General features: G+C 34.2%; 1 protein-coding gene across 1 annotated transcript; it reads right to left on the bottom strand.

The window, feature by feature from the left end:
- Positions 1–412: 412 nt before the first annotated feature.
- On the bottom strand, positions 413–1,667 carry LOC142170618 (uncharacterized). Its single transcript, XM_075232510.1, has 3 exons — positions 1,562–1,667; positions 1,227–1,414; positions 413–1,009 (listed from the first exon to the last, which is right to left on the bottom strand). Exons 1-3 carry the CDS (start codon positions 1,665–1,667, stop codon positions 413–415), a joined length of 891 nt encoding a protein of 296 aa, XP_075088611.1.
- Between the last annotated feature and the right edge of the window lie 21,741 nt (positions 1,668–23,408).

Genomic DNA, 23,408 nt, shown 5'->3' with positions numbered 1-23,408 from the left:
GGCTTTCTGCATATCAATCATTAGCATGCACCTTAGTAATATATTCTTCCTCCCATAGCCTTTAACCAATTCATGACTCATAATGATATTGTCTGTGATCAACCTTCCTAGAATAAAGGCTGTTTGACAATTATCAATAAGGTCTGGCATGATTTCCTGCAGTCTTATTGTTAGAATCTTTAATATTATCTTATATAGCATTGTACAACAAGATATAGGTCTAAATTATTTTATGCTATTTGGGTTCTTTACTTTAGGGATCAAAGTAATTGTGGTACAATTAATAGGTTTACATATTTCAACACTTTCAAAGAACTTCATCATTGCTCAAGTAACCTCCTCACCCAGTATATGCCATATTTTCTTAAAGAAAAAAGAATTATAACCATCACATCCTAGTGCTTTGTTGTCATCAATCCTGTATTGCTTGCTTGATTTCACCTCCTATGACAGTTCTTATCAGCTGCATTTGTTGTTGCCTACTCAGCATATCTCCTTGCTGCATGACTTGTGTATTGATTGCTGGAATCTGTGCTTCTGATGTACCAAGTAACAACTTACAAAAATTCAACATCTCTAGTTCTACTTTAGTTGGACTCTGGAGTAATTGCCCTGCACTATCAACCAAACTTCCAATATGATTTGTTTCTTGCCTATTTTTTATACAAGCATGGAAATATGCTGTATTTAAATCCCCTAGCTTGAGCCATTTAATTCTTGATTTTTGCTTCAGTATACTCTCCTCAACCTCTAGCCACTTAGCCAATTCCATCTTTATAACTTTTTCTTGAGCTATTATTTCACTGTCATTCACTGGTCCTAGTATTTGAACCTGTATACCTTCCAATTTTGATCTTGGTGCTTGAATTTTATGCCCAATGTTGTTAAACTCAAGACTATTCAACTGTTTCAGCTCCACCGTTAGCAATTTGAGCTTATTCCAAACCTTAAACATTGCATTTCCGTTGCTCACTTTTATCCAATATTGTTTCACTGTATCCTCAAACTCCTTATATTGTGCCAGACAATTTAGGATCTGGAAAGGTCTACTTCTAGCTTGGTTATTGTCATAAAAAAGTTATGCTCAAAGGGCAGTGATCAGAGAAACCAGGCTTCAAAATACTCCCCTTCATTGTAGGCCACTTATGGATCCATTCAGCATTAACAAGAATTCTGTCTAATTTACTATGGACATGGTTGTTTGTCCAAGTATACTTCCTACTCACAGTTCTTAGTTCAGTTAGTCCAACATCCAATATGAACTCTTTGAAATCTCTCACCTCAAACTCTTGCACTCCATTTCCCTGCACTCTATCCTCACTAGTTAGGATAGTGTTATAGTCCCCCACCATTACACTAGGACCACTGATTCCAGTTATAGTACCCCTCATATCTTCCCATAATGCCTTCTTGTCTTGTATAGTATGTATTTCATACACAGCTCCAAAGTTAAACTTGGTGTTGCTTTGGATGATAGTCACTTGCCCTACAATATACTGTTTATGGATTTGATATACCTCAAAGTCCACCTTTGTCTAATCCCACACTACCCATATTTTACCTCCTGGAGCAGCATCATAGTTTGCTATCCATTTCCAAGTACTAAATACCTTCTTTATTATTGAGTCAGCATTTGTCTCTTTGACTCTATTTTCTAGCACAACCATTAACACTACCTTATTCTCTCTACTAATTTTTTTGAGTTCTTTTTGCTTATAGAATTTATTCAGACCCCTAACATTCTACGATATGATATTCATCATCCTACGATATTTAAATTGGGATCGCTACCTTTGCGCCTTTTCAATAGGCTGCCCTCTACTTTTCTCTTGAGCTTCAGACATTTGCACAATCTTTTATGTTGTATCAACTAAGACTTTGAAGGCATTATCAATATTGATCTCATTCTCACTTCTCCCTCTCATGCTCTTCTTTGATGTAGACTTTCCCCTAGACAACTGCCACTGCTCTTCATTTATCTTTTTGCTTTGTGTCACCTCACATTCTTCTTCCACTTGTTCCAGAAATCTACCATGTGCATCAATTTTATCCACCTTTGGATCAAGTGCCCTCCCAACTCTCCATTCTTACTTCTGATTCTATACTCGAAGCCTTTGTTGACCATCTTCCTGATTTTGTTTCTACTGGTCTTAACATGAGTGACCAATCTGGCAGCATGTATTATAATATTGAGGCTTCCAATCATATTATGCCACCTGCTCTATCACCTTTCCTTTGGGATCAAATAGTTTGATTGATCTTAGTAATGCCCTAGTGATGTCCATTTCGATTAATACTCTAGCATATGAAATCCTGTCAGCCACTGTGGTGCATGCATCAACATACATTGGCTTACCCAAACCCCTCCCAATTTTTCTTAGAGCTTGGTTACTTCAGTAGTTCAATGGAAGCTTTGGGAATTTGACCCATAAAGGAATGTTTTTCAGCACTTCCGCATTGAAATCAAACCCCCCAGTCCGTGGTCTAGGTATAACTGGTCTGTTGTTCATAGAATACGGTCCATTCATTAACACATCATTCCTATCTTCACAACTGTTCATCAGAATTATAAAGTAACCATCATTATGGAATAGTACCTTTGGTTTTCTGATTTTACTCCACTGTCTAGCTATAAATCGTTCAATAGTCCCAATAGTTGGGGTATTTCCAACTACATACATGATTATTGCTCGATTCCACTTCTGATTTTCCAGCTATGTCCTCTTCCAGTATTTGTACTACTATTTCTCCATCCTGTATCACCAGTGGTATACATGCTAGATTCATTCCTCATGCTGCAAATTTGTTGTCTTGAAGTAGACCTGCCCAGGACCTTCCTATATTACCATTTGGAATTGTTTTCGTCTCGTGCTTGTGCTTCTCATCTTCAATTCCAGCTATTACTGTTTCATTGCTCTGCTCCTTTGCCAAGCTTGTAGTTACTGTTACATTGGGCACTGCTTTACTCGTACTCGCTCCACCAATTGTGACCAGTGAAACATTCATTTTAGTTATCCCTTGAGTGACTAGGCTCTTTAATACAGCTGATTGTGCTCGATTGCAGCTCAGATCTGGCCAATTCAGCTCGTTGTCACTATCCAGATCTAGATCTTCCTCTTGTATTTTGTCCTTTGCTTTTGCATGTTACTTTCCTTGCTCCCTTGTGATGATTTATGTGATTCTCTGTTCGATTACTGGTGTTTTGCTATGATTCTTCTTTGGTTTCCCTCTTCCTCCCATTTTCGGCGAGGGCGCGAGTTGGCTATCACCTAACGTGTGCCGAGAGACATGCTTTTTAAAGTCATTTATCTATAGGCTAATGTTACTAATTTATCATCTAAGTCGAGTTCCTCAAGTAATGGCGAATCCAGAATTTTTATTAAGAAATTTAAAATATAAAAAAATAGACACACGAAAAATTCAAAAGGATATAAATTCATAAAAAATAATTTTAACTATATTTAAACTGGCGAAAGGGAACAGATAAAACCCATTCCGCCATCCTGGCTCCATCCTTGCTCTCAAGTTGATCCCTTTCATGTTAGAAAATAATAATCAAAATTGGCTTTGAGGCGTGAAAATCGATTGTCCTTAAAGAGTTATCGCCTGTATACTAATTTAGGGAAACTACAAAACGATTCTCTTCAGGATACAACAAAGTCTGCAATAACACTTGTGATTTTCTATATCCACTTCGTTGGAATTCTTGTGTGTTTATAGGCAACCAACAGACCCTTTCAGAAGGATGTCTTGTTTCACAAACAGACACGACTATTTATTCGAATTTTGAATTTAAAATTCAAATAAATTTGATTTTACTGTTAAAAATAATTAACTCTAGGATCTCGTGCCTGTTGAGTCAATCTCGTGCCTGTTGAGACAATCTCGTGCCTGTTGAGTCAGTCTCGTGCCTGTTGAGACAATCTCGTGCCTGTTGAGTCAGTCTCGTGCCTGTCGAGACAAACTCGTGCCTGTTATGTGCTATTTCATAATGATCAGTTCCGAGGCTAACAGATACGGTATGAGTAAGGTCGGTCCCGGGAGTATTTCACATGACAGGCACGGAACTTCTTTCTTCCGATGTGGGAAGAATCCCACTTCCAACTTGCCAATAACAAACTATCTTACAATCTCCCACTAGTTTGTTATTTCGCTTCATAACACTTGTGAATAATTGAAAGTATCTTTTATAGATTTGAACTTTCCTTTAGTGTAAGTATATTAAAGTTTTGACGAAGTTAATGGTATCTTAAGATTTGAACCACAACTCCTTGTGCCAAAACCGAAAGTACCACACACACAGTGTTATCTAGTAGCTTAGAAAATCCAGTATTCGCTTTAGCACGTTTACGACCATGTGCTCATCCTGAATTCATGAATATTTACAAGATCAACCCTTTAAATCTTGCTAGAAGCGGCACCACTTCAATATTCATATAGGTGGAATTAGTTAATATGTCCCTGTTACTCCAGACATTAATAATTCCATTAAGATTAATCAACCTCTTCATGTAACAATATGCACTTTGGAGTTTGTCTTTATGCCCCTGTTATAACAAGCATTTAACAACTCCTTAACTCCTCATATAACAGTAAGTAGTACAATAGAATTAGGGCTCCTAAAGAGGAGATCAGTGCTTAAACAATACAAGTAACTTGTTATTACCCATTGAACTTATATTGTTAGAGTGTATACTAACTCAAAGTGGGGTTCCTATTCCTTATATTTAATTTAAGGGTCTCAGCCCCATCTCTCCACAAGTTTGTTGTACTACATCTCTACCTAATGGCTTCGTAAGTGGATCAGCCAAATTCTTATTTGATCTCACATATATTATAGTTATAGCTCCATTTGTAATTAATTCTCTTATATAAGCATGTCTCAAGCTTATATGTCTCGATTTCCCATTATATATTTTATTGTGAGCAACACACATTGTAGTCTCACTATCACAGAATATGGAAATGGCTGGCATAGGTTGTGGCCACAACTTTATATCAAGTAACATATTCCTCAGCCATTCTGCTTCTTTTCCAGCAGCTGCTAATGCAATAAATTCAGATTCCATAGTAGAATGGGAAATACATGTTTGTTTCTTGGATGCCCAACTAATGGCTCCACCGCCTAGAGTAAATATCCATCCTGATATGGATTTATTATCATTAACACTTGTAATCCAACTTGCATCAGAATATCCCTCTAATACATTAGGAAAACCATTATAGCAAATGCCTAAGTGCTTTGTATATTTTAAATATCCAAGTACTCTACTTATTGCTTTCCAATGATCATTTCCTGGATTACTGGTAAACCTTGAAAGTTTACAAACAGCAAATGCAATGTCGGGTCTAGTGCAATGCATTGCATACATCATACTACCTATCGCACTTGCATACTCCAACTGTGCTACTGCTCTTCCAGTATTTGCAGTTAGCTTAACACTAGAATCATAAGGAGTATTATACCCCTTTATTCCTAAATGACTGAATTTAGTAAGGATTTTATCTATATAATGTGTTTGTGACAAAGTCACTTGCTTGTTATCTCTTTTGACCTTGATTCCCAAAATAGTATCAACTTCATTTAAATCCTTCATTTTAAAAACTGAGGTTAGATACTTTTTGGTCTCGGTAATTCCTTGTAGATTCATACCAAAAATCAGCATGTCATCGACATATAAACAAATTATTACTCCATATTCTTTTGTAAATTTAGAGTAAATGCACTTGTCTGCATTATTATGTACGAATCTGGTTGATAGTATTACACTATCAAATATTTCATGCCACTGTTTAGGCGCTTGTTTAAGACCATAAAGAGACTTTATCAATTTACAAACTTTCTTCTCGTTTCCCGGAAGAACAAATCCTTCAGGTTGTTGCATATATATTTCTTCACTAAGCTTCCCATTTAAAAAGGCTGTTTTAACATCCATTTGATGTACGTAAAGATCATAGATAGAGGCCAAGGATAAAAGGACTCTAATCGATGTTATTCTTGCAATAGGAGCATATGTATCAAAATAGTCTATGCCTTCCTTTTGAGTGAAACCTTTTGCAACTAATCTTGCTTTGAAGGTTTGGACAGAACCATCTGTATTGTACTTTCTCCTAAAGACCCACTTACAACCTATAGGTTTTAATCCAAGAGGAAGATCAACCAAAACCCAAGTGTTGTTGGATATAATTGAGTCCATTTCATCATTAATGGCCTCTTTCCAAAAAGCAGCATCTCTAGAAGACATTGCTTCTTGAAACGTCTTTGGGTCTTCTTCAACATTTAATACAATTGGAATTTGATTACAAACGTTTGTCCTATCTCCTTCAACAAGAAATACTATAGATTGTGAGGAAATAAAATCAGAACCAAGATGTTTTTCCTTTCTTATTCTTTGGCTTTTCCTTGGTTCTATCTGCATGTTATCACTTTTTTCCTTAGTTTTAATAATTTCAGAAAGCGACAATTTATTAGCATCAATACGTTTTCCATTTATTTCAGTCATTTCATCAACATTGTCATTTATAAATCTATTTTTAATAAATTCAACATGTATAGATTCTATAATGACATTAGATTCTAGATCTAGCAGTCTATAAGCTTTGGAGTGTTGTGCATATCCTATAAAAACACTTTTAATTCCTCTAGGACCCAATTTTGTTCTTTGATGGTTAGGTACTCTATAATAGGATATACACCCCCACACTTTAAAATAATTTAAATTTGGTTTTCTACCATTCCAAAGCTCATAAGGCGAAATATGCATATTTTTTGAAGGCACTCTATTTAAAATATAACATGCAGTTACTAGTGCTTCACCCCATAAATTATATGGCAAATGTGCATTAAGTAACATAGCATTAACCATATCCACCAAAGTTCTATTTTTTCTTTCCGCTAACCCATTTTGTTGAGGAGTATAAGGGGCACTCATTTGATGTAGTAGGCCATGCTCTTCACAGAACTTATTAAATTCGTTAGGAAAATATTCTCCGCCTCTATCACTTCGAATAATTTTAATTTTCCTACTCCTTTGATTTTCCACAATAGACTTGTATTCTTTAAACTTTTGAAAAGCTTCGTCCTTAGTTCTAAGTAGGTAAACATATGTAAATCTAGAGAAGTCGTCTATAAAAGTAATAAAATATCTTTTGCCTCCTCTAGTTAATTCTCTATTTAATTCACACAAGTATGAATGTATTAAATCTAATAGTTCTGTGGATCTTTCAACTTTACGAAATGGTTTCTTTGTCATCTTTGCTTGTATGCAAATTTCACATTTTATATGTTGAGTTTTACATGAGATATAACCATTTTTGGACATATAATTCAAGGAGCCAAAATTTAAATGTCCTAGTCTAGCATGCCATAAACAAGAATCAGACTCAACGATGTAAGCAAAAACATAATTTATTTCATTAATACTCAATTTGAACATGCCGTTACAGTTATAGCCTTTTCCAACAAAAACACCATTCTTAGACACTATTACATGATCAGACTCAATAACTATCTTGAAGCCTTTCTTTGACAGCAAAGCAACGGACATTAAGTTTTTCTTCATATCAGGAACATGATACACATTCAGTAACGTCAACTTCTTGCCAGATGTGAAGTTAATCTCAATACTTCCTTTTCCAGCAACATCTGTCGCAACATGGTTTCCCATCAAGACTTGTTCAGAATCCTGCACTTCTGCATATGTCTTGAACATCTTCTTGTCATAACAGACATGAATAGTAGCACCCGAATCTAGCCACCAGTCTTGAGTATTTGTAGCAGCGGTAGCCACATTCAACTCTATGACCATACCAATTTGCATTGCGGAAACCATGGCAACCAGTCCTTGGGCAGAATTTTCCACTATGTTTGCCTTTTCAGAATTTCCAGATTTTTCAATCTTTCTAGACTTTTCGGTATTGCCTGCATTGAAATTTATTCCTGCCTTTCTATATCTGCAGTCCCGAATCATATGGCCTTTCTTTCCACAATGATGACAACTAAAGTTCTTTCTCTTTTTAAAAGAAGACTTTTTGGAAACTTTCAGATGTTTGTTCCCACTTCCTAAACCATTCTGACTGACAAAATTGACTGCGGAACTCGAAGGCTGACTAATAACATCACGAGCACGTGTCTCACTTTCAATTTGAATGTGAGTACGAAATTGTTCCACAGTCATTTTATCCATAGAATGTAGGATTTTCTTTCTATAGTCATTCCAAGATGAAGACAATTTCGAAAGAATAGCACCTATTTGAAGTGCATCAGGAATTTTAACTTCAAGATCACTTAGTTTTGATACTAAGATTTGCAGTTCATGAATCTGATCCATTATAGGCCTAGTATCAAATATTTTAAATTCAAAGTACTGCAGAGCCAGGAATTTGTCAATACCTCGTTTTTCATTCTGGTTTGCAGTTTGTAGAGCAGTCAAAATCTCTCTTGGCGACTTCAGATTGCAGTAAAGATCATAGAGTCGATCTGTCAAAGTATTCAGAATATGGCCGCGACACAACAGTTCATCATGTTCTCGTTTCTTCCTTTCTTCCTTGACTACGTCAGAATCTTCTGCTGTGGGCTCAGGCATCAGAGGCAAGGCAGAATCAAGAACATAGTAGATATTGAGAGCGGACAACAAGAATATCATCTTGTCTCTCCAACGGGTAAAGTTCGTTCCATCAAAGCGATCAAGTTTGATGAACTCCTTCGGATTCTCAACAACAGACATCAATTTCTCCATAGCAGAATAACTCTTTAAGATTGTTAGAAAATAATAATCAAAATTGGCTTTGAGGCGTGAAAATCGACTGTCCTTAAAGAGTTATCGCCTGTATACTAATTTAGGAAAAATACAAAACGATTCTCTTCAGGATACAACAAAGTCTGCAATAACACTTGTGATTTTCTATATCCACTTCGTTGGAATTCTTGTGTATTTATAGGCAACCAACAGATCCTTTCTGATAGGATGTCTTGTTTCACAAACAGACACGACTATTTATTCGAATTTTGAATTTAAAATTCAAATAAATTTGATTTTACTGTTAAAAATAATTAACTCTAGGATCCCGTGCCTGTTGAGTCAATCTCGTGCCTGTTGAGACAATCTTGTGTCTGTTGAGTCAGTCTCGTGCCTGTTGAGACAATCTCGTGCCTGTTGAGTCAGTCTCGTGCCTGTTGAGACAAACTCGTGCCTGTTATGTGCTATTTCATAATGATCAGTTCCGAGGCTAACAGGCACGGTACGAGTAAGGTCGGTCCCGGGAGTGTTTCACATGACAAGCACGGAACTTCTTTTCTTCCGATGTGGGAAGAATCCCACTTCTAACTTACCAATAACAAATTATCTTACATTTCAGTCAGTAATTTAGATGTAACATCTTAAATTTTTGTAATGTCAACGGCATGTTTGTTGAATAAAAAATGTTTGCGAAAAGGAATTAATTGGATTTGGCAATTCTACTGTACTGTATGTGAATTACTGCATGAAAGAGAATTTTTCTTATCCAAATTTTCAGCAAGAGATGAAGTAGTTGCGCATGTCAGCTTATGAGACTGATAATATATTTCTTGAACTTTACACTCTCAATATTATTTAACCTATTATAAAATATTAATTACTATTATTAGTCTACTATAACAAATTAATTACAATAACAATATAAAAACTTACACTATAATATAGTTTAACTTACTATAATAAATTAATTACTATTTTTATTATGTTACCAATTAATATCTATTATAAATATTTAATTATAGTTACCTTTTAGTTAAATATATAAAAAAATACGCATAACTTAAACTCATTAGTAATTTATATCAAGTTAATACCTGGCCTGAATTTTCTCGGCCATGAACTAGGTTGTCCAATGCCTAGTACTAGTAGTAGCTGGAAGTTTGGGGAAAAAGATATTCACGTGAAAACCATTTTAAATGGATTAAACTCTTTTAGGGGTCGTTTGGTAGGAGGTATTAGAAAAACTAATGCAAGCATTAGCTCTATGCATTACTAATATCTTGTTTGGTATATTTTTTTAACCTGTGTATAACTAATATTTGTATTAGTTATACATCATACTTTGCATTATCCTATGCATAAGTAATGCATAGAAAACCATTGCATTAGTTATACCAAAGCTATTAATGCATGCATTAGCATAGTTAAAGACAAAATTATCCTTAAAGTTCCTCAAAGCTAGAGAAAATGATTTTTTGAAAAGTAGAAGAGAAAGTAAGAGAGGACATGAAAGGTCTAAGATTTGTGAGCTAGCTGCGGCTGTGAGTTTATGAGAAAGAAATTAAACTATTACTAATATGTAAGCTAAATGTAGAGAGAAAAACAAATGCCATTATCTAATATTTAATGTGATTAGTGAAAGAGCGAGAATTTTGTGCAAAAAGATTTAAAAAGTTGGAGTAACTAGAACCATCTTTACCACTGCCTGGAATATATATATATTGTGTAGATTCAATATATTTTATATTATAAAAAATTATTTTGCCTTATATTTAATATAATTTTCCGGGAAGGGAACTCATAATTGACTCCATTTCTTCTCACCTAGATCTGGTCATGTCAACAGCAAAAGGGGAATGTTAAAATTAGGCGTAATACATACGGAGACACCTAAAGTTGGCACAATCTTTCACTTAGACACCTAAATTAGGCATCTTTTTAATTAGATACGTTTCTTAGGTAATTTTCATACCAATTAGACACAAAACTATGACATGGCAAAGAAAGTGTTTCTCAGTCTCCTTCCTTGAGCGCGTGAATGAAATAAACATGACATTTTTTAATTAATTAAATATTAACAATGCATTTGACCACAAAAACCCTATTTTCACTAAATCCCCCACCCACCCACCCACCCACCCACCCACACAAAAAACAAACTGTGTTCTATCATCTTCTCCATTTTTCCACCATATCAGCTCATCCACTATCTTAAACCTTCCTCCTCCGTAATAATACTCCAATAAGTCATCTTCTCCTCATAAATTACCTAGCAACAACCATTTTTCATTTATCATCACCAACCCCCAATTCCAAAATCCCACCAAAACTTCTCCTCCAACCACCATAATATTTCATTGCCATAACACCAAAAAGTAAATAAAGCTGCAGGAAAAAAATCATCAAGCAGAATTATCAATCTCAAACAAAGACAACTAAAAAGTGGTGAACAAATGAGACCAACATCCTAATAAATAGAATAAAATTACTTGGCCATTGTTATGTAATTTTGATATTTTCGCGGAAATTCTTGGCTTCATTAAGGAGTTTGATAAATGAGTTTTATGAACTTTAGGCTTTGGAGTTTGGATCTGTTTGACGCCGCTTGGCAGACGAGATCAGACGACAAAAATTGGATAACGAAGAGGGAGCAGGGGTGATGTCGGCGACGAGATTGGAGACATCGGCGGGTGGGGGAACGTTGGAGGTTGGGGACGAAGTTGGTATTTGTATTTTAGTGGAAATAACACTATATAGCTGAGGTGGACAAAAAAATGATGTGGCACGATTTATAATGGTTACTTTCACCACGTAGACGGAGATTGCAGAACACGAGCTTGGTTAATTAATAAGCCTGCAAAAAACGTGTCTAATTGGTATGTGAATTGCTTAAGAAACGTATCTAATTGGAAAGAGGCCTAGTTTAAGTATCTAAGTGAAAAATTGTGCCAACTTTAGGTGTCTCTGTATGTATTACGCCTTAAAATTAACTAGCTTTCAAATTAATTTTAAAAAAGCTTTATCTTTTTAGATTTAGAATGGACAAAAAGGAAATAGTGCCAACAAAGTGAGGCCATAGAGGTAGTATATTTTTGTATAATCGACTGTATATGCAGAGTTCAAATAAAAATCAGCGCATACGTAGATGTATCAATCTACATATACATGAAATAGCAAGGGGCCTTCCTAATTGAGGGATAGTAGGGACGGTCCAACTTTTCGTAAAATCTCAATCAAAAAATGAATAACACATTTTAATGCAAAATATGATGCGAAATAATCAAGTGGAGGGACAACATGTCCTTTACATAATCTTTGGATCGATATATATATATATATATATGTTGAGACAAAAATAGTTTTAATATCTCAAAAAGAATTGTTTAAAATTACGTCTAGGTTCATTCTCTTAAAATAATATTAATTGGTCTTATTACAAATGTAACTGATGGCATAATTTTCAAATTATAAATTTAATATTTTAAAATTGATGATTGGATGTCATAACTATATTTTAATGCTAATAAGTTCAACGTTATGGAGTTAAGTCTTAATTGTTTGGTATCCTTTATTGATTTTACCGTTTCTTAACAATATAATCTATAGCCTTAATGGCTTTTGTTAGTGTTTGTGATACTGGCCATTTTATTTCTTTTCTTATACGTTATGGACTTTGGTTTTTAATGTATTGTAATTGAAAAGCTTTTATGGCTTGGAGGTTTCTTCATTTTCAGATGGTTTTTTGGATTATACATATAGAACTATCAACTTGTGTTCATGGTAGTAGTGTGAAAAAAGTTAAACCTTTTCTTTCCTTTTTTTTGTGTTGGGTTTTTCTTCTCATAAATCTTTGTTGTTTCTGCTCCTAGTTATACTAGAAGAGCTTGTTGAATCCTGGAAGATACGCCTAATATTATTCATCTCGGTGTGAGCGAAATATTCTTAAGGACAATGTCTTTGACACGCCTCAAGCTAAATCTTTTATTCTCCATAATCATTCAATTTTCTCCAACAATATATATGGGGGGGGGGGGGAAGTCGATATTGTCATAGGAGTATTTTTTAAAAAATATTTGGTTTTATCAAATTCTGAGTTTAATCTATTTATGGTAGTTTCCTGATACCTATGAACGTCAGTGTCAGTATAAGAAGTTATAAAGCTGGAAATTTAAAAAAATATTCGAAATTTGACACTTCCATTATATATTAGAATATTTTCATGCAATTTTGTTCTTTTGGTGAAAAAGATCTAGGTCTTTCTGACACTCCATCACATGAAATTGTGTTTTGGAAGTGTATGGAAAAGTTATTCCTAGGTGCCTCATGTGAAAATTCTTATGTCACACTCCGTCACAATATATGGGCACGTAAACTCAATTTCTGTGGCAAACTATTATTTTATGTATGTATATTTTTTATAATAAATTTAAATTATTATCTGCTAGCATCCAAAAAAGTTAAATGGTACACTTGGTTAAATATTGAATTATTTATCTAGAGCAAAAATCAATTCTCATTTAATATTTTATATTTTTTCCTTTCTTTAATAATACACCCATCATATAAAAATCCTAAATCCGCCAATCATAATCAAATCATTCCTTGGCTTAAGAACGAGGTTATTCCAACAATGTGTTTAACCATGTTGATTAAAATTATGTCGTTTTTATTTTCTAGACAATACATTGAAATAGACTTTTTGGAATATGTCCATCGTACTATTCCTAGGTACTCCTTGGCTTAATAATGAGGCTATTCCAACATTGTGTTTCACATTAGGATTGAAGTTTCATATCTCTCAAACAAAACGTACGTTAATTTGAATTATCTTGCTTTAATTTCATTTTCAAGATAGTACATACTCAAGTTGATTCAAATATCATATATAGCATGTTTTCTATCTGCACAAATTTCTTGAGAAAAATGAAGAGCTTAGAACCAATAATTTGGGAAACAAGTCACATCCAAAATACATTCAACATTTAATAGAAATTTGATTTCAGCCAGCTAATATATTCGATGAGAAGATATTATAACCACATACCCCTTTTTCTTTCATGATAGTTTTTTTCCCCTAACTAGAAATGATAGCTTCAGCATGCTACCTGGGCTGGCTGTGGTCTATTTTCCTCCCTCATTTCATTTTTTTCCACTCCCTCAATTCAATTCGACTTACTTACATTTTGTTGGTATTATTCTGGTTAATTATTTATTTGGACTTTCTTGAACTTAAATCAATCAACAGGCCAAGCCCAGTAAAAGAAAAATTTAAAAGGAAATTTTATCTCCTTTAGCAAATGTTGATGCCTTATTTATTATAAATAAATACTCTTTAAAAAATTATCTCATATACTACCTTTTGTTATGAATAGTTTGTACATTGGATACTACTTTGGATACTACATTGGATATTACATTGGATGCTACATTGGATGTCCATGTTGTGAATAACTTAAAGATTAAATTTCCTATTTTATGTCCATCATCTTTACTTTTTATGCCTATAAAAGACTATGTAATTGCAATGAAAAATTACACCAAAGTGAAAGAAGAAAATACTTCTTCATTCTCTCTATCTCTTCTTGTTTACATTTTACTGCATTGCTTTTATTTTATAACACGTTATCAGCACGAAGCTCTAATTTTATTCTTAACTCCCGCTAAGTTGAGCCATATTTTATTAAGGTATGTATCATTATAATCATCTTATTTATGACAGTACATATCATATGCTCACTGTTTGCAGATTACTTGTGCGCTTGGACATCTTAAATAGTTTAAGTACATTACAGTGATTAAATAACTATTTCCTTCCGTGCTCAACTCTTAGAGGACCTCAAAGTCATCAAACTAGCTGTGCACTAATGTCATGGACTCCCTGGATCAAAACATATCTTTAAGGCATTTTGAAGAACTGTGAGAAATGAATTGACAAGCAATAATTTTTTAATTACTTTATATTTATTGGAACATATAAATAATGTTAATCACGTTCAATTCTATTAACACATATATATCAATAATATAAAGTGAAATGAAACAAGTATGTAATTTCTACTTTATGGCAAGAATAAAATGAAATAGTAGATTGTTAACATGATATAGCTCTATTTTCATTTCTTTTACCTTAATCGTTTCGTTTTCATTAATTGTTTATTATTATAATTATTTCTCTAACTTATTCATCTTTTATGATAGTTTTCACTATGTCAAATTTATCAAAACTTGAATTTGTGGCACTTGACATCACCGGAAGGAACTATTTATCATGGGTTCTTGATGTTGAAATTCACCTTGACGCTAAAGGTCTTGAAAATACTATTATACAAGGAAATGAAGCATCAAATCAGGATAAAGCGAAGGCCATGATTTTCCTTCGTCATCATCTACATGAAGGGTTAAAAACTGAATATTTAACCGTAAAAGATCCACTTGAATTATGGATTAATTTGAAGGATCGATATGACCACCTAAAACTTATGGTATTACCGAAAGCTCGGTATGAGTGGATACATTTAAGGTTGCAAGACTTTAAAACCGTAAGTGAATATAATTCTGCTATCTTTAAAGTAAGTTCTCTATTAAAATTATGTGGAGACACTATCACAGATGAAGACTTATTGGAAAAAATATTTTCTACTTTTCACGCTTCAAATGTGGTGCTACAACAACAATACCGTGAAAAAGGTTTTAAGAAATATTCTGAGTTAATCACATGCCTACTTGTGGCTGAGCAGAATAATACTATATTAATGAAAAATCATGAAGCTCGTCCCACCGGGTCAGTTCCATTTCCGGAAGTGAATGTTGTAGCAACATATGATAAGTTTGAAAGAAAACAAAATAATTACCGTGGTCGTGGACATGGTCGTAAACGTGGACGTGGCAGGGAACGAAACAATTATCGTCATTATGGTGGAAATAAATTGGAGAACAATAAAGGTTCTCAAATTAATCATTCAAAAGGTAAAGCTAGTATGTGTCACCGATGTGGTATGAGAGGTCATTGGGCACGCATTTGTCGTACGCCAGAACATTTTGTCAAACTTTATCAAGCCTCCCTCAAGAAAAAAGAAAATAATGTGGAGGCACACTTGACCTTTCAAAATAATAATGATGAAGTAGGTCCCTCAAATAAATATGATTCTAAGGCACATCTTGCATATAAAGATGATGATTTTGAAGGCCTAACAAATATTACTCATTTAGAAGTTGGAGACTTCTTTGAGGATATTGACTGAAGAACTAATCATCTTACTGGGGAATGAAGCTATAAAAATTGTTATTTTTATGTTTGCAACTAGTTTATTTTTTTTGAGTGTATTTTCCTAATGCATCATGTGTTGCTAGTTTCTACATTCCTAATGTATTTCTTAATGTTTTTTTCCGCTTGTCTTTAATATTTCTTATGATGTATTATTTGTTTTTTTTATGAAGAATTTGAAAATTTCCCAGTCTTCAGTTGGACTCAAGATTAATAAAGATGATATATGTCTTCTAGATAGTGCTACAACACACACTATTTTAAAAGATAAGAGATATTTCTCTTATTTGGTAATGAAAAAAGCGAATGTTAATACAATATCCGGTAGTACAAGATTAATTGAAGGTTCTGGAAGAGCCAATTTATTACTACCAGGAGGAACAAATTTGGCTATTGATGAAGCACTATATTGTAGTAAATCTCTTTGAAATTTATTAAGTTTCAAAGATATTCGCCAAAATGGCTATCATATTGAGACTACAAATGATGAAAAAGATTGAATATCTTTATATTACTACAATAATGTCCGATAAGAAATATGTGCTTGAAATGTTACCTGTTCTTTCCTCCGGCTTATACTACACAAGTATTAGTAGGATTGAAACACATGCCGCAGTAAACGAGAAGTTTACTAATCAAGATAATTTTATTATTTGGCATGATCGGTTGGGCCATCCTGGTTCTAATATGATGCGTAAAATAATTAAGAATTCACATGGACATGCAATGAAGAATCAGAAGATTCTTCAATTTAAGGAATTCTCTTGTGCTGCGTGTTCTCAAGGAAAATTAATTATTAGACCATCAACTATTAAAGTTAGGATGGAGTCCCCTGCATTTCTGGAACGTATACAGGGTGATATATGTGGGCTCATTCACCCTCCACGTGGACCATTCAAATATTATATGGTTTTGGTAGATGCATCTACAAGATGGTCACATGTGTGCTTACTATCAACTTGCAATATGGCATTTGCGAGATTGTTGGCTCAAATAATAAAGCTAAGAACACAATTTCCAGATTATGCAATTAAGACAGTTTGTCTTGATAATGCCGGTGAATTTACATCCCAAGCCTTTAATGATTACTGTATTTCAACTGGGATAACAATTGAGCATCCGGTTGCTCATGTTCATACACAAAATGGTCTAGCAGAATCATTGATCAAACGCCTCCAATTAATTTCTAGACCAATGCTTATGAGAACAAAACTTTCCATTTCAGTATGGGGTCATGCTATTTTGCACGCAGCAGCACTTGTGCGGATAAGGCCCACAAGTTATCATAAAGTCTCCCCATTGCAATTGGCTTTTGGTTAGGAGCCAAATATTTCCCATCTTAGGATCTTTGGTTGTGCGATATATGTTCCAATTGCTCCACCACAACGCACAAAGATGGGTCCTCAAAGAAGGTTGGGGATATATGTTGGATATGAATCTCCTTCTATTATAAAATATCTAGAGCCGATGACTGAAAATTTATTTACGGCAAGATTTTATCCAACATTAGGGGAAGAAAATAAGCAGCTGAAAAAGAAGATAGATTGGAATGCATTATCACTGTCTCATTTAGATCCTTGAACAAATCAATGTGAACAAGAGGTTCAAAAGATTATTCATTTACAAAATATTGTAAATCAATTGCCAGATGCATTCACTAACCTACCAAGGGTGACTAAGTCACATATTCCAGCTGCTAATGCTCCAATTCGAGTTGATATCCCGACAGAACAATTAATTAAAGCAAATGAGTCTAAGCCATGCTTGAAACGTGGTAGACCAATCGGTTCTAAAGATAAAAATCCTCGAAGAAGAAAAGGATCAAGTGATCAAAGTGAATATAACACAGAGGTAGTGGCTCAAGAAGAGCCCCAAGACGTAACAAATGATAAGACCTTAGGGGAGGTCCAGGTACCTAAAAATAATGAAAATGAAGAGATATCAATAAGTTACGTCTCAACCTAAAAAAGATGGAACCGAAATAATATTGTTATCGATAACATTTTTGCTTATAATGTTGTTGTTGAAATAATGCAACAAGATGAGGATCTTGAACCAAAATCTGTCAATGAATGTAGACAGAGAAATGATTGGCCAAAATGAAAAGACACTATCCAGGAAGAGTTAACTTCACTTGGAAAACGTGAAGTCTTCGGACCCATAGTTCGAACACCTGAAGGCATAAAGTCAGTAGGGTATAAATGGGTTTTTGTGTGAATACGAAATGATAAAAATGAAGTCATTAGATATAACGCACGACTTGTGGCACAAGGGTTTTTCCAAAGGCCTGGAATTGATTATATAGAGACATATTCTCCTGTAGTGGATGTTATCACCTTCAGGTATCTCATAAATATGGCAGTACAAGAAAAACTTGATATGCATCTAATGGATGTTGTTACAGCCTATTTGTATGGATCATTAGACAACGAAATTTTTATGAAAGTACCTAAGGGATTTAAAGTGCCAGAAGCATATAAAATTTTTCGAGAAACTTGTTCAATAAAGCTTCAGAAATCTTTATACGGATTGAAACAATTAGTACGTATGTGGTACAATCGCCTGAGTGAATACCTGTTGAAAGAAGGGTACAAGAATGATCCAATTTGTCCCTGTGTCTTTATAAAAAGGTTTGGATCTGAATTTGTTATAATCGCCGTGTATGTTGATGATTTAAATATCATTGGAACTCCTGGGGAGCTTCCAAAAACAGTAGACTGTTTGAAGAAAGAATTTGAAATGAAAGATCTTGGAAAGACAAAATTTTGTCTTGGTATACAAATTGAGTATATGAAAGATGGAATATTTGTCCATCAATCGACATATACCGAAAAGATTTTAAGGCGATTCTATATGGATAAAGCACATCCATTGAGTACCCCGATGGTTGTGAGATCACTTGATATAAAGAAAAATCCATTTCGACCTCATGAAAATGATGAAGAGCTTCTTGGTGCCGAAGTACCATATCTTAGTGCAATTGGGGCATTAATGTATCTTGCCAATAATTCCCGACCAGATATAGCTTTCTCAGTAAGCTTATTGGCAAGATTTAGTACTTCTCCAACACAAAGACACTGGAATGGTATTAAATATATATTCAGATACCTCCAAGGGACCATTGATATTGGTTTATTTTATTCAAATGAATCCAAGCCATCATTGATTGGTTATGCAGATGCAGGATATTTGTCTGATCCACACAAAGGTCGATCTCAGACATGCTATTTATTTACAAGTGGAGGTACAGCCATATCATGGCGTTCGACAAAACAAACTATGGCTGCTACTTCTTCAAATCATGTAGAGATAATAGCCATTCACGAAGCAAGTCGAGAATGCGTTTGGTTAAGATCTATAACTCAACATATTCAGCAAACATGTGGTCTTTCTTCGAAAGAGAATATTCCAACAATATTGTATGAAGACAATGTTGCATGCATAGCTCAATTGAAAGGAGGATATATCAAAGGAGATAGAACAAAATACATTTCACCGAAATTCTTTTTCACTCATGATCTTCAGAAGAATGGTGAAATAGATGTACAACAAGTTCGTTCAAGTGATAATTTGGCTGATCAGTTCACTAAGGCATTACCAACCTCAATATTTGAAAAGCTGATATATAAGATTGGAATGCGTCGTCTTCGAGACATTAAGTAATTTTTTCATCAGGGGGAGTAACTACACGCTGCACTCTTTTCCTTAACCAAGGTTTTGTCCCACTGGGTTTTCCTGGTGAGGTTTTTAATGAGGCAACAAGCAATGCATATTATAAATAACTATGTACATCCCAATATTTTTTTTGTAAGTTTTTAATGAGGCACATTATCTTACATGGACATCCAAGGGGGAGTGTTATGAATAATTTGTACATTGGATACTACTTTGGATACTACATTGGATACTACATTGGATGCTATATTGGATGCCCATGTTGTGAATAACTTAAAGATTAAATTTCCTATTTTATGTCCATCATCTTTACTTTTTATGCCTATAAAAGGCCATGTAATTGCAATGAAAAATTATGCCAAAGTGAAAGAAGAAAACACTTCTCCATTTTCTCTATCTCTTCTTGTTTACATTTTACTGCATTGCTTTTATTTTATAACACCTTTTAATTTTTATAGCAAAATATCTATTTATGACCACTTCTACCTTTAAGCCATTAAATATACTGTGTATTATTTTTCTCTCTCCTTCTATCTTTTTTTTTCTCTCACAAAATTACCGTATAGGAAGTAAACTTCTCTCTCCCTCTCTCCTCCTTTCTCTTTCCTCTTTCTTCTCTTTTCCCCCCGGTTTTTTCCTCCCCTGCTCTTAGAAACCCTAGCAGGGGCTGTGTTTCGCCAATGACAGATTCGGCCGGCGACCACTTTTCCCCTTCCTTGTTATGTCACCCCTAACCCACTTCTCCCTTTATTGATGTTGTAGCACAGAAACTTCAAGAGAAGCTCGGTGCCTACGTAGTTGTATAAGCTGAAACAAATAATGAGCAGCAAACCATCACATATTTTTGCTTCCTACTCTTACCCATCACAGCAAACATAAATCTATAGGCGTAATACATACGGAGATACCTAAAGTTGGCACGATCTTTCACTTAGACACTTAAACTAGACCTCTTTCCAATTAGACACGTTTCCTAGGCAATTCTCATACCAATAAGACACGTTTTTTGCTGGCTTATTAATTAACCAAGCGCGTGTTCTGCAATCTCCGTCTACGTGGCAAAAGTAACCATTATAAATCGTGCCACATCATTTTATTTGTCCACATCACTATCCATCTCAGCTATATAGTGTTATTTCCACTAAAATACAAATAACTAGCCCTAAACAAACGATCTAAACATATTACCAACCCACCCCTCCCCTCCGTCATCTTCCCCAACGACCCCCACCCCTTTCTTTTCCATCTTCATCTGCAAAACAAAGTACTCCCATAACTATGGCTTGGCTTAATTCTAGGCCACATTGCCGGAAAAAGCACAAAAGTTGGCTCCCCTTTCCAGTGTAGTACTACCATTACCATTTTTCTAGTCTTCCCTAGTTTCCGAGGTAAGTAGCAAGAAGGAAAAATGGGAATCTGGGATTTCATTAATTCCGGCAAAGAAACGGTGAAAGGATACACACCAGATCCGGTGAAGAAGGTGTATAATACTACCTATTATTACAGTATTACTGCCGTTAGAAAGATCGACGACGTCATTAGAGTTAACGGCATACAGAAGCTGGATCAGTACATACCCGATGATGAAGGTCGGGCTAAGATCGTTAGTTTCAGCACAAAATTCATCAAAAATGCTTCCGTTTTTGCCGTCAAAGAAGCAGCCAACATCTTCGAAACTTGAACTGATTGTTCGACGAAGAAGACGAACTTAGGTCTTTTGATTTTGCGGTTGTTTGTTCGAATTGATCACTGGGGCTTGGTATTGATGTTGTTTAGAGTTTTCATTTCAAGTTTTAAATCATTTGGTGAAGATTTGAGTGAGATTGGTTCATTTTGGGTTTGCTGAAGCACAATGATATTCTTGGTTTTCACTGGAAAAGTTCAAGCTATTTCCATTCATTTTGCTTCTTCTTTTTCTTCTTCATTTTAGTCTCAGTTCTCTGCTTCTTCTTCATTTCAGTTCTGGCAGCTGGGTTAAGCTTCTTCTTCTTCACTTTATCCTTTTTGTTTTTTTCCAATCACAAATACTCACCTTTTCGTTTTAGGCTGAATTTGAATCTGGTATGGGATTCGAAAGAAGAAGAGGAAAATGAGTCGGAGAAGATGACGGAAAGTGGAGGAGGCAATGGTGGAAATGGTGGTGAATATAAAGAAGAAGAAGGAAATAAAAAAACAAAAAAAATAATCTGTTTTTGGGCTTTTCACGCGCCCATATTGGGTGAAACTCACTTTATGTGCCAACTCAGCAAGAAGTGTTTAATTGGAACAAAGTTCATGTAACGTATGTGCTCAATAGGAACTCTCTTAAGTTCAGGTGTCTAAATGAAAGATCGTGCCAACTTTAAGTGTCTCCGTATGTATTACGCCTAAATCTATATGCCGCCTATGGAGATTCTTTTAGACTAGTTTCTGTAATCGCTCTGATATGAAATAACATGTCTTTGGGTGGTTAAGATCTTCAAATAAAAATATCGTTTCTGGTCGGATTTTGGGGCTGAGGAACTTGAAGAGGCTGTTATCTTTTTTTTCATTGTATTTCAATATATCTCGCTGAATTTTATGTATTTCATTGTATTAACTGTTTTTAGTTTTTTCTACTTTTTTGATATATTCACTGTATTCAATGTAATTATATAATTTGAAAGCTTCACTTTGTTTCACTGTTTTGTCCAACAACAATATGTATTCAATGTATTGTAGAATGTATTTATATATTTTTTAATTAATATAATTTATGCATTCAGATGTATATATTTTTTAATTAATATAATTTATGTATTCATATGTATATATGTATTCATATGTATCTGCAGTATGTATTCATATGTTTTTGCACTATAGATGACCTGCTATACTTCATGTATTCAATATATTTTTATGTATTTAACTGTATTCAATGTAATTATATAATTTCAATATATAAATTTATTTGTAAAGATAACACTAAACAAAGAAAGGATTGATTGAATCTCTGAAGATTGCTCTATTTTTGGGGTGTTTTTCGGTTGAGAATCTTTTCTATAACTGGAAATACAAATTTTGTGTGTTATAATTGAGTTTGTTGAGTTATATTAGGAGTCGCGTTAAATGATTCACTTACCGTTTTTAAGTAGCTAAAGACCTTTTTTCCCCGCAAATTTCGTTACTTTATTCACGAATACAGCTCGCGAATACATATGAATAAAGTCTATACGTTAGCTGTAATTTCCCTTTTTCCGCCGATTTTTCCTTTGTATTCATGAATACATTAGCTTAAATACATCGAATACACTCTATAACAAATTAAAATATAGCTATAGGAAGTAATTTAGTAAATAGTAGCTATATCAAACTAATAATTACTAAAATATAGTGGTTTCTGAAAATTCGAATTTAAATCAATCAATATAATATGTAACATTATATATATATATATATATATATATATATATATATGGGGTTGCTCTGATGGTAAGCAACCTCTACTTTCAACCAAGAGGTTGTGAGTTCGAATTTCCTCAAGAGCAAGGTGGGAACTTCTTGGAGGGAAGGTTGTTGTTGTTGTATATATAAAGAGTATTTTAATAAGGAAGTACAAAATTTTCCAGAGAAATATATTTTCTTAGCCGCTTCCAAAAATAAAGCCGATAAAATGTATAATTTTTTTTGTATATATATACTTTTTAGGCTAACGAATACAATTAGTTTCTGTCGACCGGCCATTTTGTATTTTGCCAATTTTCAATTCAATT

Source organism: Nicotiana tabacum, chromosome 16 (genome assembly GCF_000715075.1).
Source record: "Nicotiana tabacum cultivar K326 chromosome 16, ASM71507v2, whole genome shotgun sequence".
Taxonomy (NCBI): Eukaryota; Viridiplantae; Streptophyta; class Magnoliopsida; order Solanales; family Solanaceae; genus Nicotiana; species Nicotiana tabacum.
Note: the sequence above shows the minus strand (reverse complement) of the source record. Positions and strands in the feature narration are given on the sequence as shown.

Excerpts from the sequence above, each read along its gene's own strand:
- LOC142170618 (XM_075232510.1), bottom strand. The coding sequence starts at position 1,667 with ATGGTTGTGCTAGAAAATAGAGTCAAAGAGACAAATGCTGACTCAATA. Across the intron at positions 1,415-1,561 it reads CTATGATGCTGCTCCAGGAG|ACAAGAAGGCATTATGGGAA; the intron begins GTAAAATATGGG and ends ATACTATACAAG. Across the intron at positions 1,010-1,226 it reads GACTAACTGAACTAAGAACT|GAGTTTGAGGATACAGTGAA; the intron begins GTGAGTAGGAAG and ends GCACAATATAAG.